At 38.1% G+C, this 24,643-nt stretch overlaps 3 protein-coding genes across 3 annotated transcripts; 2 read left to right on the top strand and 1 right to left on the bottom strand.

Moving 5' to 3' along the window:
- Positions 1-681: 681 nt before the first annotated feature.
- On the bottom strand, positions 682-5,480 carry si:ch73-335m24.2 (protein eva-1 homolog C). The gene is made up of 7 exons (XM_028590233.1): positions 5,456-5,480; positions 4,561-4,766; positions 4,349-4,472; positions 2,806-2,958; positions 1,751-1,903; positions 1,603-1,674; positions 682-1,166 (listed from the first exon to the last, which is right to left on the bottom strand). The coding sequence occupies exons 1-7, from the start codon at positions 5,478-5,480 to the stop codon at positions 784-786; spliced, it is 1,116 nt and encodes a 371-aa protein (XP_028446034.1). The 3' UTR covers positions 682-783.
- A 3,785-nt stretch (positions 5,481-9,265) lies between these two features.
- On the top strand, positions 9,266-14,400 carry clic2 (chloride intracellular channel 2). The gene is made up of 6 exons (XM_028589917.1): positions 9,266-9,592; positions 11,265-11,374; positions 11,931-12,056; positions 12,173-12,273; positions 12,708-12,889; positions 13,875-14,400. Exons 1-6 carry the CDS (start codon positions 9,539-9,541, stop codon positions 14,034-14,036), a joined length of 735 nt encoding a protein of 244 aa, XP_028445718.1. The 5' UTR covers positions 9,266-9,538; the 3' UTR covers positions 14,037-14,400.
- Positions 14,401-21,242: 6,842 nt separating this feature from the next.
- Positions 21,243-24,251, top strand: c1galt1c1 (C1GALT1-specific chaperone 1). The gene is made up of 2 exons (XM_028589758.1): positions 21,243-21,448; positions 22,457-24,251. Exon 2 carries the CDS (start codon positions 22,471-22,473, stop codon positions 23,422-23,424), a length of 954 nt encoding a protein of 317 aa, XP_028445559.1. The 5' UTR covers positions 21,243-21,448; positions 22,457-22,470; the 3' UTR covers positions 23,425-24,251.
- The last annotated feature ends 392 nt before the right edge of the window (positions 24,252-24,643 follow it).

Below are 24,643 nucleotides of genomic sequence, written 5' to 3'. Positions count from 1 at the left end.
GTTAATTACAGTATTTGTCACAGGTGAAGCTCTAATCTGCGATTGGTTGAATCATTTAAAGACACGACAAGACTTTTGTCCAAGCCAAATCTGACCTTTCTGTTCTAATTAAATGATGAATGACGCAAGACTTTATTTTGGTATAATAAGTATAATCCAGAAGCCTTTGCCTTTCATATAAGCCATTTCGTATTCTAACTGATCAACTGCAAGTCAAGTTATTATTTGTGGTTTCTACAACTTAGATAAGCGACAAGACTTTTGTCAGGGACTGTACTGTGACAGGTTTACACTGGATTACTGTGCATTAGTTCTTTAACTTTTCAGGTGCTCTTTATGAAATATTAAACAGAGGTATCACTGTAAACAGACCACAATTCTCACCCCATTACAACATGCTTTATTATTCAGAATTATTTTATTTGTACAGTATTGATTTTGACGTTTTTACATGACATCAAAATAACCAAAACAAATGTAGTCAGAAAATTAGCTGAGGCTGAAACTTTGGTCCCACTGTTATTTAATAAATTACATTGCATTTAAAATTAATTTAAAGAACAAATCGTCTGATGTTACTTTTAATAAGATTATAATAAATCTAGCACATTGAGACTTTGTGTATTTCCCTCATTATTGAGTCAATTTGCCATGAATGACAATACATGCATAGGTAAAATAAATGTCTGTATGTAATTTCAGTCCACAACCTCAATTTCATAGCAGAGATGCAAAGATGATTTAGCAGTAGTTTCTCTAATACTTGTAACTTCTCTCAATTGTTTAATTTAAGGTTTTAATCTTATGAATGGCGTAAGGGCTGGAGTCTCGATGTGGCCAAATGTCTCCGTTGGGCTGATCCCTCATCTGATCCACCTCACTATCAACCATCTCTATTGTCAAAGTGGAAGGGCTGAGAATTTCTGTCGTGCGGTATGATTGTGTGAGGCGACGGAAGGATGACGTGTCTGAGATTTCATCGTCAAAGAGGTCCTCCATGAGCTCCTTGCGCTGTCTGCGAGAAGCTTTCAGCTCATCCTTCAGGTCAGAAACCAGATCTTTAACATCCCTCACTAGTGTGGAGCGTATACCAAACAGGCAGAGCAGGAAAACCAGACCAGCACAGATGCCAGAGACAAAGTACAGAGCCACTCGCTCTGGGAGACCTGGAAAAGATTGAGGCATGTGATTTAAAAAATGGCATAAAACTGCAAATTAATACTTCTCTGCCCTGTCCTTCTGCAGTAAAATTATTCCTTAAAAATCTATACTGGTGTTTTTAAACTGAGTCGTTTGGAAAGCCAATTCTTCCACTGTGTTAGTGTTTAATTTTTTAGAACTGAAACATGCTATGTCCCTTTTAAAAATGATCTCTACATCAATGATCAGAAATGTACATGCAACACTATAGCCTGGGGTCTACAGGCATCAGTGCACATACCCAGTATTTTTTCAATGATCTCCAGAGAGTTGGTTAAGAGCACGTTTTGAGACCTGTAGGTGGGGCCAGTGTACCATCCACCTGCAGGTGAGAGGGGCCTGGGCTCAGACACCATTTAAAGTCTACTTCATGCAACAAAACCTGTGAATTTTCAATCTCACCATGTGTGTAGTCTGAGATCATGAAAGGATCCATTGACCCTCGACCCACATTTTCCAGAAGATACCGGGGCACTAAATAGAAAATTGAAGATTTTTATACAATGCAGCAAATCTTGTCACAAGCAGTAACATCCGGTTTGTCACTTACCACAAGTAAAGGACACACGCAGGTGTTTCCTGGTGCCCGGGAAGCAGGGGTCCCCGAATGTTAGAGTATCAGCCACTACTGAGCAGTTGGCTCTGCTGTGACACCTACGTGACACCTTCTTCAGAGCCGAAGGCGACAAACACTCTGGAATAAATTAAGTTTAGTAAAATGAATAACTGTAATGCATTCATTATAAAAAGACAGTTTCTTGTTGTAACATTAGGCTCTTCAAATCTCAGCTCTAATGCATACTAATAAATGAATAGCACACCAATTATTCTCCAGTGTGTCTATCCCTCTCGTGTCTAAGCCATTTGCCCATCTGGTCTCCTTTGTAATAATACATGTATTGTCTCAAAGTCTTATTCCGACCCGAGGGGCGAGGACTGAGGATCGAGGAGGGATCTCCTAGGAGCTATGAGCGAGGATACAGGAGAGCAGCCTTCCCGGAAGCTATGCAGCTGAAAGTCGTTGCTAACTCCGCCCATACAGCTGACGAATTCACGTGACGCTTCAGAGGAAAGGACATCTTCTTCCTCTAAAAACACATTTCCTTGTTTCCTCTCTCCTCCCATGATTTCTTCCATCTCTCCGATGCTTCCTCGGTGAGACGGACTAAGACGCAAGGAAGGGAAGCAAGTGGGGGAGCCGGGGATGCAATTTAAAGGAAGTGAGATCCAGCCTGCAGGTCACATCCATAGACTGACTGCTGCTGGCGCATTTGGAGATCTAGTCAGGAAGACAGCCTCTGATTGGTCGACACACTCATTCCACTGTATTCTGGGGCTGACCACAACAAAATAATCCATTTTCATGTTGAAAAATTGATAAATAACTATTTAGTTTTTGATTTATCCATTTGAATTTATTGTACAAAGTTTCCAAAAAGACACTGCAGTTCCAGGCTGGTTTACAAAGCTTCTGAAAAGGCCTAGGTATCTTGAGATATTGAATATGACCATATATCGTGTAGTTTGCTACCCCAGGTGGCTATAGAACTAATATTTGTTCCACTATTTTGCCACTAGATGACACTTAAGCGCCCTGTTACCGACCCATGTCAATGTGTGATCCAGGTTCCTGAGGACAGTAAGGACTGCCATGCAGCAGGTGTCCAAACGTGGCCGAGTAGATCGCAAGGACAGTCCCGTTTTTACACATCAGCCTCAGACGCTCATTTTCACACACCAGCCTTGTGCGGTGGTGCTCTGAAAAACAGATATGGGTACACAGAAATTACTATTTTGATTAACGTTAACATAAATGTTAAGGAATATATTGTACTAATGTTTTTGCATGTTTTAGCTCATGAAAAACTGATGTTAGGTTACCGCTGAGCTTCCTTCAAGCCATTAGTTTTGTTTCTGTAAATCAAAAATGTTTGCGATACTGGACGTCATCTTTTTTTTACTGTACTGTTTGTTTTTGAAAAATATCTTTTTTCTGCTCAGCCCTGTGTGCAGAATACATCTGTCCATATTTAAGAGTGGTGGCCATAATCTGCATTATGTCAATTTAATGCTACTTAATACTTCTACTCCATTACATTTCAGAAGGGAATCCTATATTTAATACCCCACTACATGCTTTATTAACTAATTCATTTTCAGATAAAGACTTGTTAAAGATATGTTCTTGCAATTTGATGGATTGCTATAGCTTAAACTATCCAACAGTATAGAAAAGTATCAACGTTGTTAAAATGAGCTCCACCTTGACAGCATTAAATGTGACTTAAGTGTGAAATAGTCAAATGATCAATAACACTTGCATAAAGAGCACATTTACTTTAAGTACATTTTGCTGGTAACATTTTGAATGGAGGACTTTTACTTGTAATGGAGTATTTTTATACTGTGTTATTTCTACTTTTAGTTAAGTGAAAGATATTACATACTTCTTCCACTACTGCATATACTTCCTTGAGGGTTTATTTTGAATTTAAAAAAGTAAAAAGTTGGTATGCAATACACACTTTCTAAATCAATCCACCCTAAAAACATATTTAGTTACTGAAAATGCAATTAAATGAAAATTAAATAAACTAAATAAAAACAGAGATGATGTGTGTTTGATCACTTATCGCAATCAAGTTTCAAGTCCCTACATGTTAGTTTTCATACTTTATTAAAATGATCAGAAACCAGTGGCTGCCACTTGAGTTGGGGTTGTTTCACCAAACCCCAACTTTTTGTCTTTTCCAGGGCTTTTAAACATACCACACTTCCTTCATTGGCCAATGTTTTCCTGAAGATAATTATGTTGTCATGTTTAACTTATAAGTCAAAAAGTCAAAAAGTGCTAAGAATGAAGAAGTCAAAAAGCTACTGAACTTGCATGTCATCAGATACAAACAACAGATCACCTGATGAAGACTGTGTGATATGGATAAAAGCCCTGAATGACCTTGAGTTAAATTGACTGAACTTTCATGGTTCACTATGGGATCTTGTGAAATTTTTTTTTTGCAGAGCCTAAACATGCAGTACACACAAACTTAGTTGCTTTATACTTTGATTTACGAACATAAGTACCCTGACCACTACTGTTGTAGTTATATGATTGTCCACATATTAGGCATAGGACCATATGACATACCTGGTCTGCACTTGTAGGCCACTAGAAGGTACTTGCTGGTGAGAGGACAGGGGTCCTGCCCAAACACTGGACTGAAGACAGGGATGTGACAGGACCGCTGATCCTGACACTCTGACAGCACTTTCTAAAAGGATAGGACAACATGTGTCGACTACAGTAATCTGCTGTGTTGGTCACAATAACATTTTATTAAAAAAAAGTCATTTATATACCTCGATAGCAACTGGGGAAGTGCATTCTTTATCCTCCTCCACACTTGTGTTTGTGTTTGCAGAGGGACATAGATACTGATTAGGAACACGTCGTCCGTAGAAAGCTGAGAGTACGGCCACAGATGTCCTCGAGGGACACTCGATGATGAGCGTGTCCCCTTCACAAGCATGAGCTGTGTGGTTCTTAAGGATGGTGTCAAGATATACTAAAAGAGAACACAAGGTGATGCAAATTTTACTTTATCTGCTGATTGTGGGAGAGCATTTTTAAATTAGTTAGCATATACAGGTGGAAAAAAATATTGGAAAAGGTTATATCTATTTTCAAACAGGGGTTTAATATGTCACTTTAATTCCATTTAAATATATAAATGGTTATAACTCTGTTTGACTTATGTCAGTAATAAAACAAGTCTCAGATTTGCTTTATTACTAACAAGACAGTTATTTTCCATTCTTAACAAAGAAATTACTTTGTTGTTATTACTCAATTTAGAAGTGCCTTTTAAATAGTGTGACTTAGATGCTTTTTTTAGTTTTCACAGCTCGGCCCTGGTTGTCGACTGGGTGGTGTCCCAGTCACTGGGTGTAGCTCTCCAAGATGTTTGGACTATGAACAGAACACATACAAACATACAAGACAACAGAGCATACTGAAGTCTCCACTCCCACGTGTGCTTCCCGTACTCCGTGTGTGCGTGCGTGCGTGCGTGCGTGCGTGCGTGCGTGCGTGCGGGTGTGTGTGGGTTAGGCAGTACCAGGCACTCGCTCACAATGAACTCTTATTAGGCCCCTCATGGTCTGCAGCCACACAAAAAATGGAAATCTCTGCTGAGGTCAGATAGAGAGAGGCACTGCTAATGCTTAAAATAGATTTGTCTGGGACAAATGATACCTTTGACTTTCTCTGAACATATCATTGTTACCATAATGTCATCCAACATATTTTATAGCCAGGAGTCAAAACAACTCAACTGGAGTTTATTTAATTCTTTGGAAGTATCTATTCTGTGAAGATCTAAGTTCAGGACCTGTTCAGCCTGATTCTGTTCTTTCAGCATGAGTTGCACCAGCTGTTTAGAAACCAGGATGTGCAGATAAAATTGCAGGATGCTTAATGTCTCTCAGAAGCTCCCTTCACAGCAAAAAAAATAACCCGTCAGCATTCTGACATTCTCCTGAAAAAGCAATTATTGACAACAAAAACAAAACACTTACGAGAGAAATCAGGAGCCAAATGTACGGTGCGAATCTTCAGAGCCAAAAGAAGAGATAAGAACAAGCAGTAAGTCCATGGCACTGTCATTGTGCATATCCTGCATGACAGACCCTGGGGTTTTGTTCCAATGTCGTTGTGCTATTGACCGCCTGGGAGAGGGCGGTCAGTAGGTCAATGATGGCATTGTGTTTACAAGAAACAGCCTCCCCCTTTAGCAATAAAAAAAAATAAATGATAAAAAATCACAGTTGACTGCAGTTGATGTCTAAGCTCCAGTGTTGCATTGGCTGAGCTTGGTGTGTGTGGATGTGTGTGCAATTAATCTGTGTAATCTTGTTGTTTAATGCTCACATGGTAGAACGGTGCAAAGGTAAACAAAGTAATGCAAATGAAAGTATCAAACTCCCTCACAATCAGCACTAAGTTTAATAAAAAGTCAATATTTTGGTTATAGACTTTGGTCTAACATGGAGGCACTACTATGATTGCATCAAAATCGCTATTTCTAAAACACTATGAAGGCTCGACCCAACATGTACCTGTGCTAGTATCACCAGGGGCTCTACACATGAACTCCAGCATTGAGAACATTGTTTGTGTACACAGAGTTTACTAAAAAGCTGAGATGGCAGTGAGCGGAAAAACCAACTGCTAAAGTGAGTTGTTCATAACGTTTCTTTTTAGTAAACTCTGTTTAGTATGGAGCACAGGGGCAGCCTCTAGCTCACCCAATAAGAGCGTTCGCCCCATGTTGGCTGAGTCCTTCAGGAGCTGCAGCTAGGAGTCTATAACTTGGCGTAAAGACTTGAAGCAGCGGGAAACAGTTCCTTATCTCCAAACTTCAAACATATGCCTACCAACACCTCTTAAGCCCTGTTTGCAAGCGACTAGTATTACCAGAGGACCACAAGTGATTTACAACTTATTGTAAAAAAAAAGTCCAATTCACACCAATGTAGTTATGTATGTAACTGAAGAGAGCCGGAGTAGCTATTTCCCCCTTAAGCTATTTTTTATGCTTAAGTGTATTTTCCAACCTACCGAGCTCTTCTGTAGTCTTGACCGTGTGTGTGTTTGTGTGTGTGTGTGCGTTCGTGCGTGCGTGCAAGGGTGCGTCTGTGCGTCCGTGTGTGCGCATATTGGCAAAATCAAGACTCATTCTCTTGGACTGGGTTGTCAACAGTGAGCGTCCTGTTCATGGAGATAAGGCACTTGTTTCCAGGAGGTCACTTCCAGCTGCTGCGTGTCCAGCGGAGATGTGTGTTTTTCTCTCCTCTGTTGAAGAGGGATTGAGAAGGTCATTGATGATTTTTTTTCCAGAAATACTCAGGAAATCTCTCTTGTTGAATATCCTCTCTGCTTATCCAGAATCGGTTGGTTTCAGTGTACTATAAAAGCTGTGATTTGAACCTTAAATTCCTCTCTTACACAACCCTTGTGTGTGATGGCTGTTGTCATACCAACCAAACACTGATGCATAATACATGTGAGGTCATTCACCAGTGACCGGTGCCATTATCAGCAATTGCAGCCACTTGTGATGGTGAATCAAAATTAATATCTGAATGGCACTTCAGACATTTATCACACAAGCTCCAATAAACACTCCCTCCATAGCAGCGGAGTGGACATTATTATAATGGAGGCTAGGCCACGTTTTAATCATGTGCGTAAGTAAGAGTGACACTCCCACCTTATACTCCAGTAAAATTCCATTCACCTCCCACAGGAAATGTCAATAAAGAGACTAATTGTTTTTTTTTAAACTGTCTACTTGAAAGATGGGTGGTACCACTGTGTGGAAATGGAGATTAGCTTTCAGACATTTGGGAAATCTCAGGTCATAATCTCCCTGACTTTGTAGATATTTAAATGGAAAAAGGAGGATGCTTTCTTCTCTTTCTCTGGCACTTTTATATTTCCTGTGATGGTTAAGTGTTATTCATCAAATTTCCAGGATTTGTTGGGAATTTCAATTTGATGGGTTTGTTTTTCATGGCACAGAGCCATGTAAAGCAAAGTGGAGTACAGAGTCTCGTATCTTTTGTTTTGAATTCCTTGCGCTGCATTGCATAATTATGCCCATGATGTTGGTCTTATTTCTTTAGGGAAGTCTAAACCACAACGTGGGGATTTTGTCATAAAAATTTCCCTTCCCCTATTTACTGTAATTGATAGTATTACAAGAAACACAGATACTGAGCTGAGCTTTCACTCCCAAACTCTCTGATGAAAGTTAACTGTCATATTCATTAGTTTTTATTATTATTCATTACTAATTACCACTTAGAACAATTATTGTATTCAGTGGGGGGAAAAAATCAAATCTCTTAAGCTGTAAAGCACAAAGCTTTTTTCATACTTTCTTCACGCTTCAATAACTCATGTACAACAAGTCAGCAATGAAAGTAACATTTTCGTTTTATGCCCAAAACACTGAGGGGATTCCCGTCACCATGATGCATTACTCAAAATACCCCTGAAATAAATATCCCGTCATTGTTTGAAAAGAATGGTGACAAAACCCAACTTGACCTTTTCCAATAGAGTAGAAAACATTATACTATTAGCTAAAAAACAGTGGTATAGCAATATTCAGATCTTTTTTAACTGAAAGTAGCAATACAATGGGATATTGTATACAGTGTAAACCACTCCATTACAAGTAGAAGTCCTGCATTTAATCTTTTACTTGGTAAAGATATATGTACGTATTATCAGTAAAATGTACTCAAAGGATGACAAATAAAAGTATCACTATGCAGAATTAGTTAATTTTTTTTTGTTCTGTTATTGGATTATTATTACAGATGCATTAACCTTCAACCAGCATTTTATTGTTGTAACTGGTCAAGATGAAGCTAATTTTAGAATATATGTCATTGTCTCCGTACGCAGCAACGGAATTGCTTTGATGGTAAAAAGAAACCAACAAGTAGGGAAAACAATTAAAGTTGAACTAATAATTTGTATATACAGATGAAATAAAAATGACTTAATATTTAAAATGTATTAAAGTAACTACTATCTATAGTTGTCAAATAAATATAATGAAACAAAAAGTATTTCCTTCTATAATGTGGGGAACTCAAAGTACTTAAATGTACTTAATTTACTTTATCCTAATCAAAATTACAGACGCACACAAGAAACGTTTAAACAGTTTGTTCAGGTATTTCTTACATTCCTGTGTTGACAAAAGAACTTTCTGCCTCAAAATTAGATTAGGTGTCTCTTCTGTTTGCCTGAACAGTGAGTGCTTTGTGTCAAGTACAGTCTTCAAAAGTGCTCCTAATCTATTATTCCCTCCATATCTAACTGTGTTGGATTGTGAGTGGCCCAAATGAATCATCTGAATTTGTGTCTTTTGAGTCACATGCTGTTATCAGTTCCTGTATATTGCAATGAGCAGAGGAAACTATTTTAAGCTGGCTTTGGGTATATAAGAGGGAGTACCCCGCCCATTTCTCTGGATCCTCCCTCTCCCCTGACTTGTGAAGTATGTTCAGAGCGATAGCCTCCAAGGAGCCCTCAGACAAAACCTAACCAGCCAGGAGGTGTTACACTGACAACCACGACCGCAGAGACACTTGAAACCAGAGCAGCACTTGTTCAAGGGCTCTGTTATCTGATTTCTTTCTCTCCAGCTCTGTGGGTGGATTTCTGGGGTGCAAAGAACTTCAGGAGAAACTTTGACTGGAGCAAGGATTAAAAATAAAGGAAAGTGAATTAAACTTATTTAACTTTTGTTGGGACAACATGGCACTTCGGCAGAACTCTGACAAGGAGCCAAGCATTGAGTTGTTCATTAAGGTGAGTAATTTCTTTTCAATTTCACTAATTATTAAGTCAATTACACCTAAATCCATTGTCGAAAGAGCAAACGATTCATTTCTGCTATGTGTCCTAGTTTACCTGTTTTATATCCTCTCTTTTAGAGGAAAAGATAAAGGATTTGCTGCTCACTTATCAGCATGGTAAAAGGGCAGAGATCTACAGTGTGTTAATGTATAAACAATCAGAGGACAACTCCATCTACAGATACCGTGTGCTACAGATGCTGAAGTGTTTGTATCCCTGTTGAGGGTCACAGCACATTTTTTATCAGGACAGTCCACCTTATCATCACACACCCAGACAGAGCTGAGAGCATGCAGGGTGACTGGCCCCCAGTCTGAACCAGGCACACCCACTTTACTCACGCACACATTCAGATGTATAGTCCTCTATATCAACAAGCTATATAAACAAATATTCATTTTTCTTATTTCTCACCTCATGTTGTTGCCTAATAGCCAACCATTATCATACAGGATCTCTTTATTCTCCACAAATGTGATTTTGTTGATGCCATCTGTGCAGAGACAGTGTATCTTCTGATATATTAAACAGAGACTTTCCTTTCCCATAAGTTGTTTGTTCAAGCAGCAAGCACGAGCGTAAGGAGGAGGTTGGGGTGGTAGATTTGTCAAACAAACTTGAAAATGAAAGTAAACAGTTTTTTTTTTTACTTTACAGAACAAACGGAACTACGTCATGTTCTGCATCATGTGCGTAACCGGAAGTGAAGTAAACTAACAAATGTACATGATTTTAACCCAAACTACGATATTTTTCTAAACGTAACTGAATAGTTTTTGTGCCTAAATGTAACCAAACTGTGACCATTTCACAACGTTAACGACATGTTTAAAACCACGACTGTTACGTTCTCTGGTTTAAATATGAGGATGGAAAACGAACCTGTGTGGGTACAAAGCTATAGAGCCAGCAGATGATTAGCTTAGCATAAAGACTGGAAACAAGGGGAAACACCTAGCCTGGCTCTGTGCAAAGATAATAAAAAAAACTGCCGACCACCACCTCGAAAACTCACTAATTAATACGTTATATCTCTTTTGTTTCATCCGTACCACAGAATAAGTGTCAAACCAATATTTGTGGTTTTATGTTGGGTAATGTGCAGATTTATTTCTTGGCACAGATAAGACTCCAGGGAATCACTGCTCCCGACCAAGAAAAAGTCCAGCGAATAAACCCCTGTAAAACAGTGAATCATGTACCCTCTAACCTGTTATGTAGGAAGCTTTAGATGTGTTCGTAGGCAGATTTTCTTACCGTTGAACATAGCCAGGCTAGCTGTTCCCCCCGCTTTTAGGCTTTATGCATACAGTCGTGACCGTGGTATAAAACTTCTCATTTAACTTCCAGCAAGAAAGCAAATAATTTCCCAAAATGTCAAACTATTCCCTTTGACATCGAGAGGGCGGAGATCAAATGTTAGTTAGTTAGTCTGTTGTTTTCCACTCCAACACAATGCCTGCTTTCCCCTCCATGAGGAAACTGTCCAGACTCGCCTTTCACTTCCAAAATCGCTTGTTTATGGGCAGACGAGAAAAGAGTTATTGTGATTGTTTCACTGGCAAAACAACATTTGTGGCTCATGTAGTCAAAAAAGCTGAACATTACTTTTTGTGCTTTTCAGGCTGGACATGATGGTGAGAACGTGGGGAACTGCCCGTTCTGTCAGCGGCTCTTCATGGTTTTGTGGCTGAAAGGAGTCAAGTTTACAGTGACCACGGTCGACATGAGGAAGTAAGCACCCCTCCACACTTCCTGAGCATCTGGTCATGGGTACTTTCACATAGAAGTCTATTAAGCAAGCAAGAGAAATTAAGAGCAATGCAAACCATTTCTCACTTATGAATAAGTGTGTTGCTCACTCTGTTTGACCGAGGTTAGAGGGAGGGGCCCGTAAAGCCAAAGTGTACAAAGAGCTCTCTGTCGCTGTCAAACAAATCCCTTCTTTAATTGAGGCTTTATTGTGTTAATTTCTCACGGTCATTACCGCTAAGCAAATAAGATCAGGAAACTTTGAAAGGATGCCAATAATTGAACACATACACAGGCCCTTTAAACAGCCGACCACTCCCAGTGCTGTGTTTTTTTAACTAAACCAACAGCCAATGTTAAAATCATTAATCCACAGAGCCACATTTTGTTCTGACAGCCTCGATAACCAACAGGCTCTAAGTTTTGACGTGCTTGATAACAGTCTGATTGAATGAACTGAATGAATACACCTATAAGTCAGATGTTTCCCCCTCCTTACCCTCCTTCCCCTTCATCTTTCTACGTCCTCTTTCTCCAGAAAGCCAGCTGAGCTCAAAGACCTGGCCCCCGGGACCAACCCTCCTTTCCTCCTCTACAACGGCACCCTCAAAACAGACTTCATCAAAATCGAGGAGTTTCTTGAACAAACATTGGCCCCTCCCAGGTATTGTTGCACTTAATCATTACACAAATATTAATAAGGTCTGATTTTTGATGATGGCTTATTCTTAATAAACTAGTTTACTCCCAGGCTTCTCCTTTCTTCTCTCACTACTGCAGGTATCCTCATCTTAGCCCGCTAAACAAAGAGTCCTTTGACGTGGGTGCTGACATTTTTGCAAAGTTCTCTGCTTTCATCAAGAACAGTCCCAATAACGCCTGTAAGTTGGATGCCGTTGTAATGAATTAAACATGTAACAGCTCATAAGGTTTCCTCACTTATTCTCACCTATATGGATGTGAGATGTAATGCTTCAGAAGCTGATTTTTGCTTATATTCAGTTTGATGGGATTAACCCATAGCAATCCATTGTATTTTATAAACTCATCATAACTTGTGTATACAATACGTTAATCTACAAAGTAACAAGTAACAACAGATGTTAAATAAATGTAGTGGAGTAAATGTATACAGTTGCATCAAATGGAAGCACTCACGTAACGTAGCTCAAAAGTAGCCTACCTTAAAATTGAAAATACTTGAGTAAATGTAGGCCTACTTACTGTATATTTAGATTTTACCTTACAGTTTACCTGTAGGTATTTACACCACACAAAAACAACACAACCTATCTCTGTGTTTTTGACCCACCAGTCCACGAGAAAAACCTGCTGCGGGAGTTCAAGCGCTTGGACAACTACCTGATCTCGCCTCTCCCCGAGGAGATCGACCACAACTCCAGAGAAACCATCACCATCTCCCAGAGGAAGTTTCTGGACGGGGACCGCCTCACCTTGGCTGACTGCAACCTGCTGCCCAAACTGCACGTTATCAGGGTAAGACAGAGCATCAGTTGTGTTTTCATTTTGGGGTAATATCTGGTATAGTGTGGGTTTTTTTGTTTTGTTTCCTGGCTGTTTAGGTGTCTTACTTGACTAAGTTTTTTTTCTGCATTTCATGCTACTTTAAACTTCTATTTCACTACATTTCAGAGGGAAATATGTTCCTTTTTATTCCACTACTAATTTATTTGACTGCTATATGGTTACATGTTATTTTCATGTTCAGATTTTACATTAAAACATATGATACGTTTATATTAAACCAGTGGGTTTCAACCGTTTTGGCTTGTGACTCCTTAAAAAAAAAAAAAACGCGTTATCATATCACAGAGACACGTTGTCCCTAAAGTTTGAATAGTACAGGGAACAGAGATGCTTTGTACATTTCACATATTCAGCCTCATACATGAGTCACTCTGGGTCTAGGGGTTACATGAAAAAATAAGAAATGGTCAATACATCAATGTGTCTTGGACTGCAATGTACTAATGTCATTTATAATAATACATCAGTTACAAGGGACAATTTTCTGTATAATGAATACTTTTGCTTTCTAGACTTTATGTTCATTTTGCTGATAAAACTTTTATTTTCAGTAGTATTTTTACAGTTTACTTGAGTATTTCATTGTCGAATACTACTTTATACGTTTACTCCACTGCGTTGAAAAAAAGAAATGTGTGTAACTGTTTTCTTTTATCCACTACATTTATATGACAATTATATATATGACTTCACAGATTAGGATTTTAGAAACCTACAATTAGCATAAAATATGATACACTGTTGGAAAGAACATTAAACAGTATAGCATAGAGTATTTTCACATTGTTGTATTTGTACTTTTACTTTAGTGTCTCAGTGTTTAGTCCCTGGCGGCAGCACTTTGTTGGACTGCTTACAGTTGCAACAGTACTTCTGTCACCTATGATCTCTATGCACCTAGTGTAATTGTAATCTTCCTTCCCATTTATTTCAGGTCGCTGCTAAGAAGTACTGCGACTTTGACATCCCTGCAGAGTTCACAGGCGTGTGGACATACCTTCAAAACGCCTACGAGAGAGAGGAGTTCAAACAGACGTGTCCGGCTGACGTTGAAATCGAGAAGACTTACTTCAATGTAGTCAACAAGAGGAAATAAAACCTTTGATGCTCTGTCCCGTTTTTTTTTACTCAGTGTAAGCGTCCATTTGGAGATGGTGATCTGTAGAGGGCGCTACAACCTACAAGAGTAAACTGTGGCCATGAATCAGACACTATTCCACCTTAAAAACCTTCACCTGTTGTTGGAGTAAGACTTTGGGACATGCTGAAGCAAAATGTTTTATTGGTTGTATGTAATGACTGTTTATTCATAGTCACTCAGACAGATGGTATCTTTATGCCACGTTGAAAAGGCCACATGTGCAATTAATGTTTCTGTTTATAGTGTAAATAGATATTTTCCATGCTGATGATTCAATTCTCTCCCTATCGTACTAATAAAAACAATTATCAAATTCAAATGTCATAATCTTGATTGTTGTGTTCTGACTAGTGAAATAATGCTCCCTTCTTTAAATATTATAATCTTATTTACCTTAATATATCACAACTAAAAGCAGGTCACATAAATGGCATTTCTGATATTCAAGTTTATTTTCAGACACAAAAACAAAACAATTTTAAGCTCCAAAAATATAGTTTCTGTTGATCCAGTATAGAAGGTGAATATAGGACAGTGGTGAAGGCGTTGCCACCCAGGCTGTGCCGAAGTCACACTAAACGCCCTGCAGCTGCTGGGCTCTAGTTGGTGACACAGTATTTCCAGAAACATGCTGTTGGGGCATCAGAGAGTTCAAGCGTTAGGTACAAAGCTGAAGTCAAATTTTATAATTAATCCACATTCTTCATTCCAAACACTTTAACATATTTCACTTATTTATTTTAATATTTACAAAATATTGTCAAGCTGTTTCTCCATATTGCCATTTTACTACTAGTCATTTATGTATAGCCTCAGAGACCTAGGCGCCAATTGAAATGTGTGGCTCGATGGTGTTTTAAACCCCCAACGTCTCCTTCTAGAAGGCACTAGGATTAGGCAATGGTTAGGGTTAGGGTTAGGTGCCTTGAAGCCAACGCTCACATCGCTGCCTTGATGGAGACGTTGGAGGCTCAAAACACCGATAAACAAGAGTGTGCACTCGAAGCAAAAGAAGAGTTTTCCTCCACCACTCATGTTGAAAGAATAGGCACTAATTTTATTATTTTCAACTTTATTTCTTTGTTATTATTATTATTATTCAGTGGGTTTAACTTTCCATGTTATGCATTCTATGTATTTAACTTTCATCTTATTTTGCTATCATCAAGTGTGTTTTATTTTCCATGTTATACAGTCCTTTAAACACAATTTGTAATTTTTGGGCTTTATAAATAAAATAGACTGCAACTGACTATATGCTGTGGCGCTCTATTTGCAACAGCACAAGTACATAATTACATTATTATTACTTATTTACTCATAAAAAGCAATTTAGTGTACTACATTAAATCTTTATAAATGTTTAATGCTAAATTGGGGGCTTAAAGTAAAGTGTTATCCTATATTTTTAAAGTCAGTATTTGTTTTACTAAAGAAGTAAACTTCACTACATCTGAAATCACATTTATTGCATCTGTCATGAGCACTTAAAATAAAATTCCGCTTACTTTCACTTTAGTACTTACTAGTACTAGTATCTAGTAAAATGTAATAGTTTCAGAGTACTTGGACTTGAGCAGAATGTTGTGGTGCTGTTTAGGTGTAAGTGATCTGTGCTACGTTAATTGGCACTAGCCTTAGTTAAACATCCTTCTTATTATATCATAGCATTATAATAACGTCATAATATACAGCTCAGTCATCATGTCCGTGTTTAAAGAGCAGGTGTGGTGTGTGCTTGATAGAAAAAAACAAGAGTCACTTACCTCTTTTGTTTGTTTTTGGCAAGTTCTGCTCTGATCTAAGAAAACCCTGAGAGCGAAGCTTGTCAGCCGCTGCCAGCTTCAAGACGACTTCTCTGAGGTCCTCGACCTCAAAACAAGAAAGACATAACGTGACGCGGATGAAATGTTGTAAATTCATCTGTGGTACACTAGAGCCAGAGCTTTAACTGAAAACATAACCCTCATTTTAAATGGCATTTTCATTAAATTGATTTTATAATTGATCTTAGGGCAATACTTATAAAGCACTCTGTGGTCTGATTCCACCAAATATTTGTGAGCTTTTGTGCCCATATGTATCTACACTCAATCTCAGAATTCCCCGCCCCTCCCCCATTATAGACATAAAACTAAAAGAGAAGCGTTTGGAATTGGCTTCCCCTATTGCAATTAATCTCGCTCTGTGACTTCCTTTAAATCTACACCTACACCCATATCTAAACTTACTAAAATCTAATTTTGCATTACTTGGTCTTTCTGTGCCATTTCACTTTTAACTTATTTGAATTGCTATACAGTATCTATTGCTATATTATTACTTTCTTACAAGTAGAGGATGTGTACCTTACCATGTTAGCAAATTTATCTTGTTGTGCTGAATCTTTAGCCCCTAAAAAACATAAAGGTAGAAGGTCAAAAAATCATTATGTTGACCATATGTGACTGATTTATCTGCACGATATTAGTATTATTTTTACCTTTATTCCAGGACTCTCTCCCTCCATTGTGCTGCATCAATAGAGGATACAGGTTATTCACCTCTCTCTGCTCCCCCTCAGCAGTGTTGGGTCCATCCTCCACCTCTGACACTAATTTCTGAAGGAAATCTGTTGAGATAAAACAACGTCCTCTCATGATCCTGTCATTGGGACAATTATATTCCTGAGTTTAACAGAATAACTTATAAAATGTACTTTGGGATTTATTTTAACCACATCTTTAAGAGCAAAAATGAAATAGATATTTAAATATTTTAGTAAAGTTAAGCTAGAAATGTATTGATCTCGAGGGACATTTAGGAATAATATGAACAGTTTGGTTTAGTTTCTGTATGTTTTTGAATACACTTTTACGTCATTAAGGTGTATACCAACTTAGCTAATAGAAGAAAAGCCGAGTAAACAGTGTTGCTGAAATCAAAAGGTCAAATTTAAAAAGCCAAATTGACCTAAAGCTGTTCAGCTTTTTCCATAAAATTAAAGAAAACAAGAGAGTCCTACCTGCTTGTGGCTCCAGGTTGGTATCAGGGTACAGAGGTAGAGCATGTGTCCGTCTTGCAGAACAAATCACAGCTACGAGGTAAAACAGAGCTACAGAAAGCATGGTGCCTCTCTCTTTGGATGGACAGATCTGGACGATAACTCTGCTCGGCAAAGAACTTCACTTATATATCTTCGGTGGTCATCCATCAAAACCTGATCAATACATTATCATCACACCCAGTCTCCTTCTTAATGGTTTTGACGCGATGGATCAGGCGTCATGGACACAATTTAGGGGACCCTGTCAATTGAGCCGGAGCCTATCTCTGCTTGTACAGAGAGACCTAACAAATGTTTACTCTGCAACAGTAATCAGCGGCTGTCCAGCAGAGCTCAGATGGTTTATGTCTGACACCATTTCGGTGTGATGGGCTGTTCAAACGTATCATTGCTCATGTCTCAGGTACACAGCTGACGGAAATATGTCACTGCAGGTTTCTACGTCATTTTGTGTTGAATGACTAGCGTTTCTGAAGCATTACATTATGACTGTCGGATGAAGCAAATAGGTATCTTTGTGGTAAATATGTTTCACATTTTGTTAGTCAGGAGCACAAACACATATGCTTTGTTCTTGTGCCATGCTTTAATTGTTTGTGTAGCATAATAACATAGTAACGTCTGCTTTAAAAGCTTATTTCTACTATTGCTGTGCATGTTCAAAACATTCCTGTTTGGAATGGGCCGATTGCTTGGTCTCCTGTAGCTGCTTGCAGCTTTGTCTAGAACCATTGTACTCTAAAATAACTTACAGAAGGTCCCCAATGTACTTAATATGCAACTGTAGGTCTATACTACTGACTTACTGTGTACTTGTACTTCAGAGGAAAACATACATTTACCTGTCAGAGAACGTTGCAGATTCAGATTCTACTCACAATATACCACAATTCAAATATTATGCATTAAACTATCCAGCATTATATTGGGGTTGAAAATCTCCACCTTGAAGTGCATTATGCTGAGTGATAATGCCTCCCTTTTACTTTAACTAAACATTTGAAAGCAGAACTTGCACTGTGTAGTCACAGGTGGTCTTATGTAGCATAAGTAAAGGGGAAAAAAACTGTTTTTTTTTGTAATTTGTTTTTTATAAAACACAACATGTAACACATGTTGCAGGTTCAATCAGTCGTCGTTCGGTTGCAGCTCATGTAGAGGTTCAACGTGTCCACTTTTTTGTGTAGCAGTAACACATTGTATAGAAGGCCAAACAGTTCAAATACACGTGATTGTGGTAGCGTGCAGAATAGCTGCAAACAAATGTTCGCAACAAAACAACGTGCTAGAGAGCCCCACCCTATTACACATGTTGCAGCGTGGCTCAGTCAGCTCAAAATTCAGCGTGTCCACTATTTCATCATGTATCCATGTAGGGTATACAGAAATGGGTTTTTGGCGGATGATCAGTTTTTGGCAAGACACCACATTCAGCAACTCCCCGCCACCGCTGAAGAACTGCACATGTGTGGGCACAAACACACAGAGATATTCCGATTTATAGAGAGATATATGTGTTTTCATTTCCACAGGTTGATTCAAGCATATGCAGATGCCTATTTATATTTTCTGGAGTTTTTATTGTACACTGCTGCTTTCAATGTATAAGTTACACACTTTGTACATAGGCCCAGCTAAATCCAAAATACTGGCACAGAGTAAAATGATTAAAAGGTGTATTTGTCAAGGCTGTGCTATTTATTGATCATCTTTCTTCCTCTGTACTGATAATTACGTACTTACCAATTTTGTTTCTATTAGTTCTACTAATGCTCCTCAGATGAGTGTTCGGGGTATCAGGTGATTTATAAGGTTGTCTCTACGACAATGAAAACAACATTTGATGCATTTGGCTGCACAGCAGTCAATGAGGTAAAAGCACAGCAAAGTTGGTGTGTAAGGTCAAGCAGTGACTTTAAATCAGCCACATTGACATTATTACCCATTTGGAAAAAAGAACAAACAAACAATAACTTACTATCACTGTTGAAATTACATACAGGATGTATGTTGATGTGTTAATCATGCTCACGGGAAATGTAAAATTAAGGTAATAAACTGTGAAAAGAAAAGTAAACGTAGATAAGTATTATCAACAAAATGTACTTAAAGTATACTAAGTAAAAGTCATTGTTCTGCTGGACTTGGCCCCTGGCTGTGACTAACATATCGTCCCATTAAATTGATGAATTAATGAAATGATGCAACAATGTACTTTATATGTCCTACAGTCCACACGGTCACAAGATAAATCTGAACACATTATTAATGTAAAATCTTAAACTGCCAGTTAATCTGCATCATGTAAAGCACGTACTCACCACTGCAAGTTGTAGGCTACTCTCGGGTACAATGGCCTGCTCTGGCGACTCATAGGCTCTGTCACTGGTATAACTTTATTTATAAGGCAATGCTTGGTGTGCTACCTTACCTACATTTGTTCTTTTATCATGCGGAAAAGTGCTGGTCGGCATATGTTATCGGCATATGTTATCAGGACATAATTTGCTTTCTGTTCCTAATGCACTAAAGCACTTTGAATTGCCCTGTTGTTGAAATTTACTATATAAATAAAATTCCCTTGCCTTGCCTTGCCTTAATGCACGCACTGAACAGGGAAAAAGGCTTTTGTGTACTTTGCCCGCTCTGGATGGAATACGCTGCAGACTGAGTTGAGACTGAACTCAACTCGGTAAATGGCAATGCTTTTAAATCCAAAATGAAAGAAAGGGAGGCAGACTCTTTAAGATGTCAGTGTTTTCAATATTTTTTCCTGGCTGCAAAAAAGGCTATTTGAAATTGATGTAATGTGAATTACTTTGCTTTATTTCAGTTGTATTAACTTTGTCCTCCTGTATTCTTGTCTGTAACTATGTGTTTTATATGCTGCTGCCTGTCTTGGCCAGGTCACCCTTGAAAAAGAGATTCTTCATCTCAATAGGTTTCTCCTGGTTAAATAAAGGTAATAATTATAATAATCTTAATCTAAATCTTAATCTGCATATGAAAAACATACACAACTTCATCCAATCAACAATTTCAGTACATCTGTTGAGGGAATCTATTGATGAATAGATGGCTGACATTATGGAACTCCAAAATGTTCATATTAAATAAATAAATAAATAAAGACATTAAGCTCATCCCTTGACACTTTACCATCACTTGACCTTTTTATTACTGTTTTACAACTGTGACTTTACATATATGTTTACACTTATCATTATGCATAGGCTATAGCTTATTTATTAATTTCCTGTTTACATCTGTATACATATTTATTACTACTAATTTATTGCATATACAATTTCTGTTAACACTTTATTAATCGCAATTACTGTCTACTTACTTTATTATATATTTTATTATATTTAATTTTTTTTAATTTGCACAACTTTGTGTTTAGATTCTCATTTTGTTGTGTGATCTGATCTTCCTTTTCATCATTCTTCCTTCTTTCTTATACATAGCCTATATTATTATTATTATTATCATTATTATTATTATTATTATTATTATTATTATTATTATTATTATTATTATTATTATTATTATTATTATTATTATTATTGGGGGAAGCCTGAGAGCTAAGAATGGCATCAGCAACAACCCTGTATTTGTTGTGCACATGATAAATAAGACCTTGATTATTAAATGATCTTATGAATAAATGAAGTGAAATATTAGCCTGACAAGCCAGACCCACATCAAGATGTTGGACCCTGGCTGCAAATGACATTTGCTGCCGCTAGGGTGCGTCTAGAGTTCTAGGCTTAGTGAATCATAATAAATACATCAAATGTATTTTGAAACAAAAGTGTCCACGGGGTAATAACACATCAATACATTGAATTCAAAAGTATTTGACAATATATTGGATCGTTTATGTAGTTTGCGTTATTTGTTTATTATTATTGTTTATTAAATTATTCATTTGTTTAATATTCTATTATGACATGTATTCTTTACATTTATTTATTTATTATTCATTACATTTTGGGGCTCCATAAAACATTTTAAAAAAGCGTCTCAACCCAACCGCCTCAACCCATGGGTGTATTGTATTCAGAGTGGGTGTATGATAAGAGCATAAGAGAGGTCTCAGTGGAGTCACATGACGTCAGATAGCGGAAGTGTTTCACTCAGTAGGAGCTAGATCGTAGTACTGTGAACAAACCGAGTAAACATGCACCTATCTAGTTGTTAATTAACTGTCCTGCTGGTCAGTTCGCGATCTTACAAAGCTGGAAAGTGGGAGCTGAAAGACAAGCGAAAGCAGGAGAACCACCTGGCACGGCAGCATTAACCTAACGTTAGCTAGGTACAGTAAATGCTCTTTATCAACATGTTATGTTTCATGTATAACAAGAGTCAAGACCCCGAGTTAAATGTTTAATGTAGCCGTTACGAAGCGAGGAAGCTAACAGTTAGCTAACAGCTGCTAAGACTTCCATACCTATAATGTTAATAAGTTACTAATGCTAACGTTAATGCTAAAAATTAAAAAAAAAAGCTAATATGTCGACGTTGAAAACCGGTAACGTTAAACGTTCAAACATGAGTTACGCTATGTCGTTTAATGTTCTAGGTTGAGCTCAGATCAGCTGCTCAACTTGTACATGGAAGATGAACAAGCTAACGCCATTTTATGAAAGCCTTTAAATGAACTTACATTAGGGCTCCAACTAAAAATTATCTTTTAGTGTTGATTAATCTGCCAATCAAGAGTTTTGTCTGAAATGTCAGAAAATGGTGAAAAACATTCAGTGATTTGATTTCTTGCCTCACACAAAGTAATTCATCTAGCTGAAAAATCAAAAGCAATATTACAGGTGAAATTCTCTGGTTCCACCTTATCATTTGTAAATATTTAACATATTAAATATACTTAGGTGTTTTCTTAGCCCTTGATAGTAAACTGGATATCTTTGTTTTTTGTGCTGTTGATTGGACGAAACAAACTGCCTTGTCCAAACTACCTTGGACTTGGAAATTGTAATTGACATTTTTCTGATATTTCATAGATCAAACCACTAATCAAGAAAGTAATCAGCTGACTAATTGATCATGAATACAATTGTTGGTTAATTAAGGAAACACTTGTGGTGTACAGAAATTTCCCTCCAGCCAAATATAATAAGTAAGCCAGTAAAGAGCACATACACCAAGTAAGTCCAGCCTTCTCATTAGCTGCACGTAGTAAGTTATAAGTAACAATGAAGCTAACACAATGTGATCACTGACATGAAGAATCAGAGCCTGCACAACTGGTTATGAATCATAACACTTGCGACTACAGCTACATGAATGCATTTTCTCTCTCGTCCAGTGTCTGCTGCCAAAATGTTGTCTGAAGGAGGTTCTTTCATGAAGGGGATGGTCATGGGAGGCCTCTTCTGCTTGCTGCTGTCACTCCTAGGTAGTTTCCGCCCTGGCACAGAGTCCAAGACAGAAGACCATCATCATCATCACGTCAAGGCCCCGAGTAAAGATGAGCTGACACGCCTCTCTGACAGTCAAGTGCAGGAGTTGAGCAATCAAGTCCGGGTCTCTTGCGTCATCATGGTCCAGCCCAAGGTCCTTGTTTACTGGGCCACTGCATTGGACACCTGGAGCAAACATTGTGATAAGGCTGTGTTTTACACCTCTGAGTCTTCTAAGGCCCTTGAGGCGATAGACCTGAATGAAAAAGATGACTGGGCGAGGTTACGTAAAGCTCTGACGCATGCTTATGAGAATGCCGGAGGCCTGCAGTGGTTCTTTGTGGCACAAGCTACCACGTTTGCAATCATTGAGAACCTAAAATACCTTGTGCTCGCAAAGGATCCCAGCGAGCCCTTCTACCTGGGCAACGTAATGAAGTCAGGGGAGCTTGAGTATGTGACGTATGATAGTGGCATTGTTCTAAGTTATGAAGCGCTGAAAAGGCTAGTGCATGTGTTCCAGGATGAAGACAAATGTCCAGAAAGAGGACGTGCCCTGTGGAAGATGAGTGAGGACAAGCAGCTGGCCGTGTGCCTCAAATATACAGGTGTCTTCGCAGAGAATGGAGAAGACGCACACGGAAAAGGCCTGTTCAACAGCAAAGGTGTGAACAGCCTGATAAGTGAAAGCATGAAGAACAACCCAAATAATGTGGTGGAAGGCTGCTGCTCTGACATGGCAGTCACATTCAGTGGGATGTCACCGAATCAAATGCAGGTTATGATGTTTGGAGTATACAGACTTCGTCCTTACGGCCACGATTTTCATGACTCTTTAGTATTCAACCCTCCTGAAAATTCAGATAATGACTAGAGACTCATTCCTGCAAGATGGATGTGGCATTTTAAAAGTTTTGCTTCTGTGATGGCAAACCTAACTGTGAGGAGATGTTTTCTAATTCTGTTTGTAAAACGGTATCCTGGATGGAAATATATAACCCTTTTATGTATATTTTTACCTTTTTCACTTGGCACAATCAGCACCCTATTCCTTTGTGGTGTAGGTAAACATAGTGGATGAGTGTGCGTCCTTTTGAATAAAGATAGAACTGGGGTATCAAACTTGTGACCTTTGACTAGATTGTCTGTCTGGAAGTTTTGGGTATAGGTATATGTATCTTAAATGTTTGTCATTTTGTGGTTTTAAAGCTGCATTCATTATCAGGTGATGCCTATTGAAATGACAGGTTTCTGAAATAATGCAACTGTTTAAAGTGCTATGCCATCTTACTATATTATGAATAACTTATTTTTTATTTCTGAGAATAAGTCACCCAACTGATTTGAAGATTGTATGGTAGCACCAGTATTGAGTCAAACACATGTTGGCCCAGACCAGCTCTAAATCAAGTGCATTTCTTGCCACTTTATGCTTGGTTACCTCCACATATGAAGAATTGGACTTCACAGCAAAAAGGAAAATAATATAACTTAATGTTGACTTCTGGGTAATGTATATTCAGTATTTTCTTTTGTCACATGTTAAAAGAGACACCGAAAACAAAATAATTTTCATTAGAGGTGTCATTGTTCCACAGATATTTTTAAAAACACATGGCTGTCGGACTGACCAGATGACTACTTTAAAAAAAGAAGGGACTTTTGGATAATAAAAGTGAATAAAATTAATTTCTGATGAAATGCAACGTAGTTCTGTGGTGTCGAACAATCCGACAAGGACTGTTAAAAGGTGGGAATGAGAATGAATGTAAAAAAAAAAATCATACAAAAGACTGCTGGCAGCTTTCAATGTGTCAATGATGTAAACTTTGTCAACCATGCTGTGAATGATTTTTGGCAAAGGAAAACATGTTTACAGTTGGACTGCTTTAAGACGAACAAATTTGATATAGAACTGGATGTATTCTATTGTCGACCACCCTTTATGTTCTACCTTGACAGCTTATGTCTTAACACAATGTATATTAACATTTTGCTGCTGTCAGGTAAGAAAAAGATCAATATTGCCATTGTCATAGATGTCCTCGTACCATGGAAATACGTAGTCAGACACAAGTGACAATGTAGTGTAT

The sequence above is a fragment of the Perca flavescens genome, chromosome 10 (assembly GCF_004354835.1).
Source record: "Perca flavescens isolate YP-PL-M2 chromosome 10, PFLA_1.0, whole genome shotgun sequence".
NCBI lineage: Eukaryota > Metazoa > Chordata > Actinopteri > Perciformes > Percidae > Perca > Perca flavescens.
The sequence above is the reverse complement of the archived record's forward strand: the minus strand, read 5'-3'. Positions and strand labels throughout refer to the sequence as shown.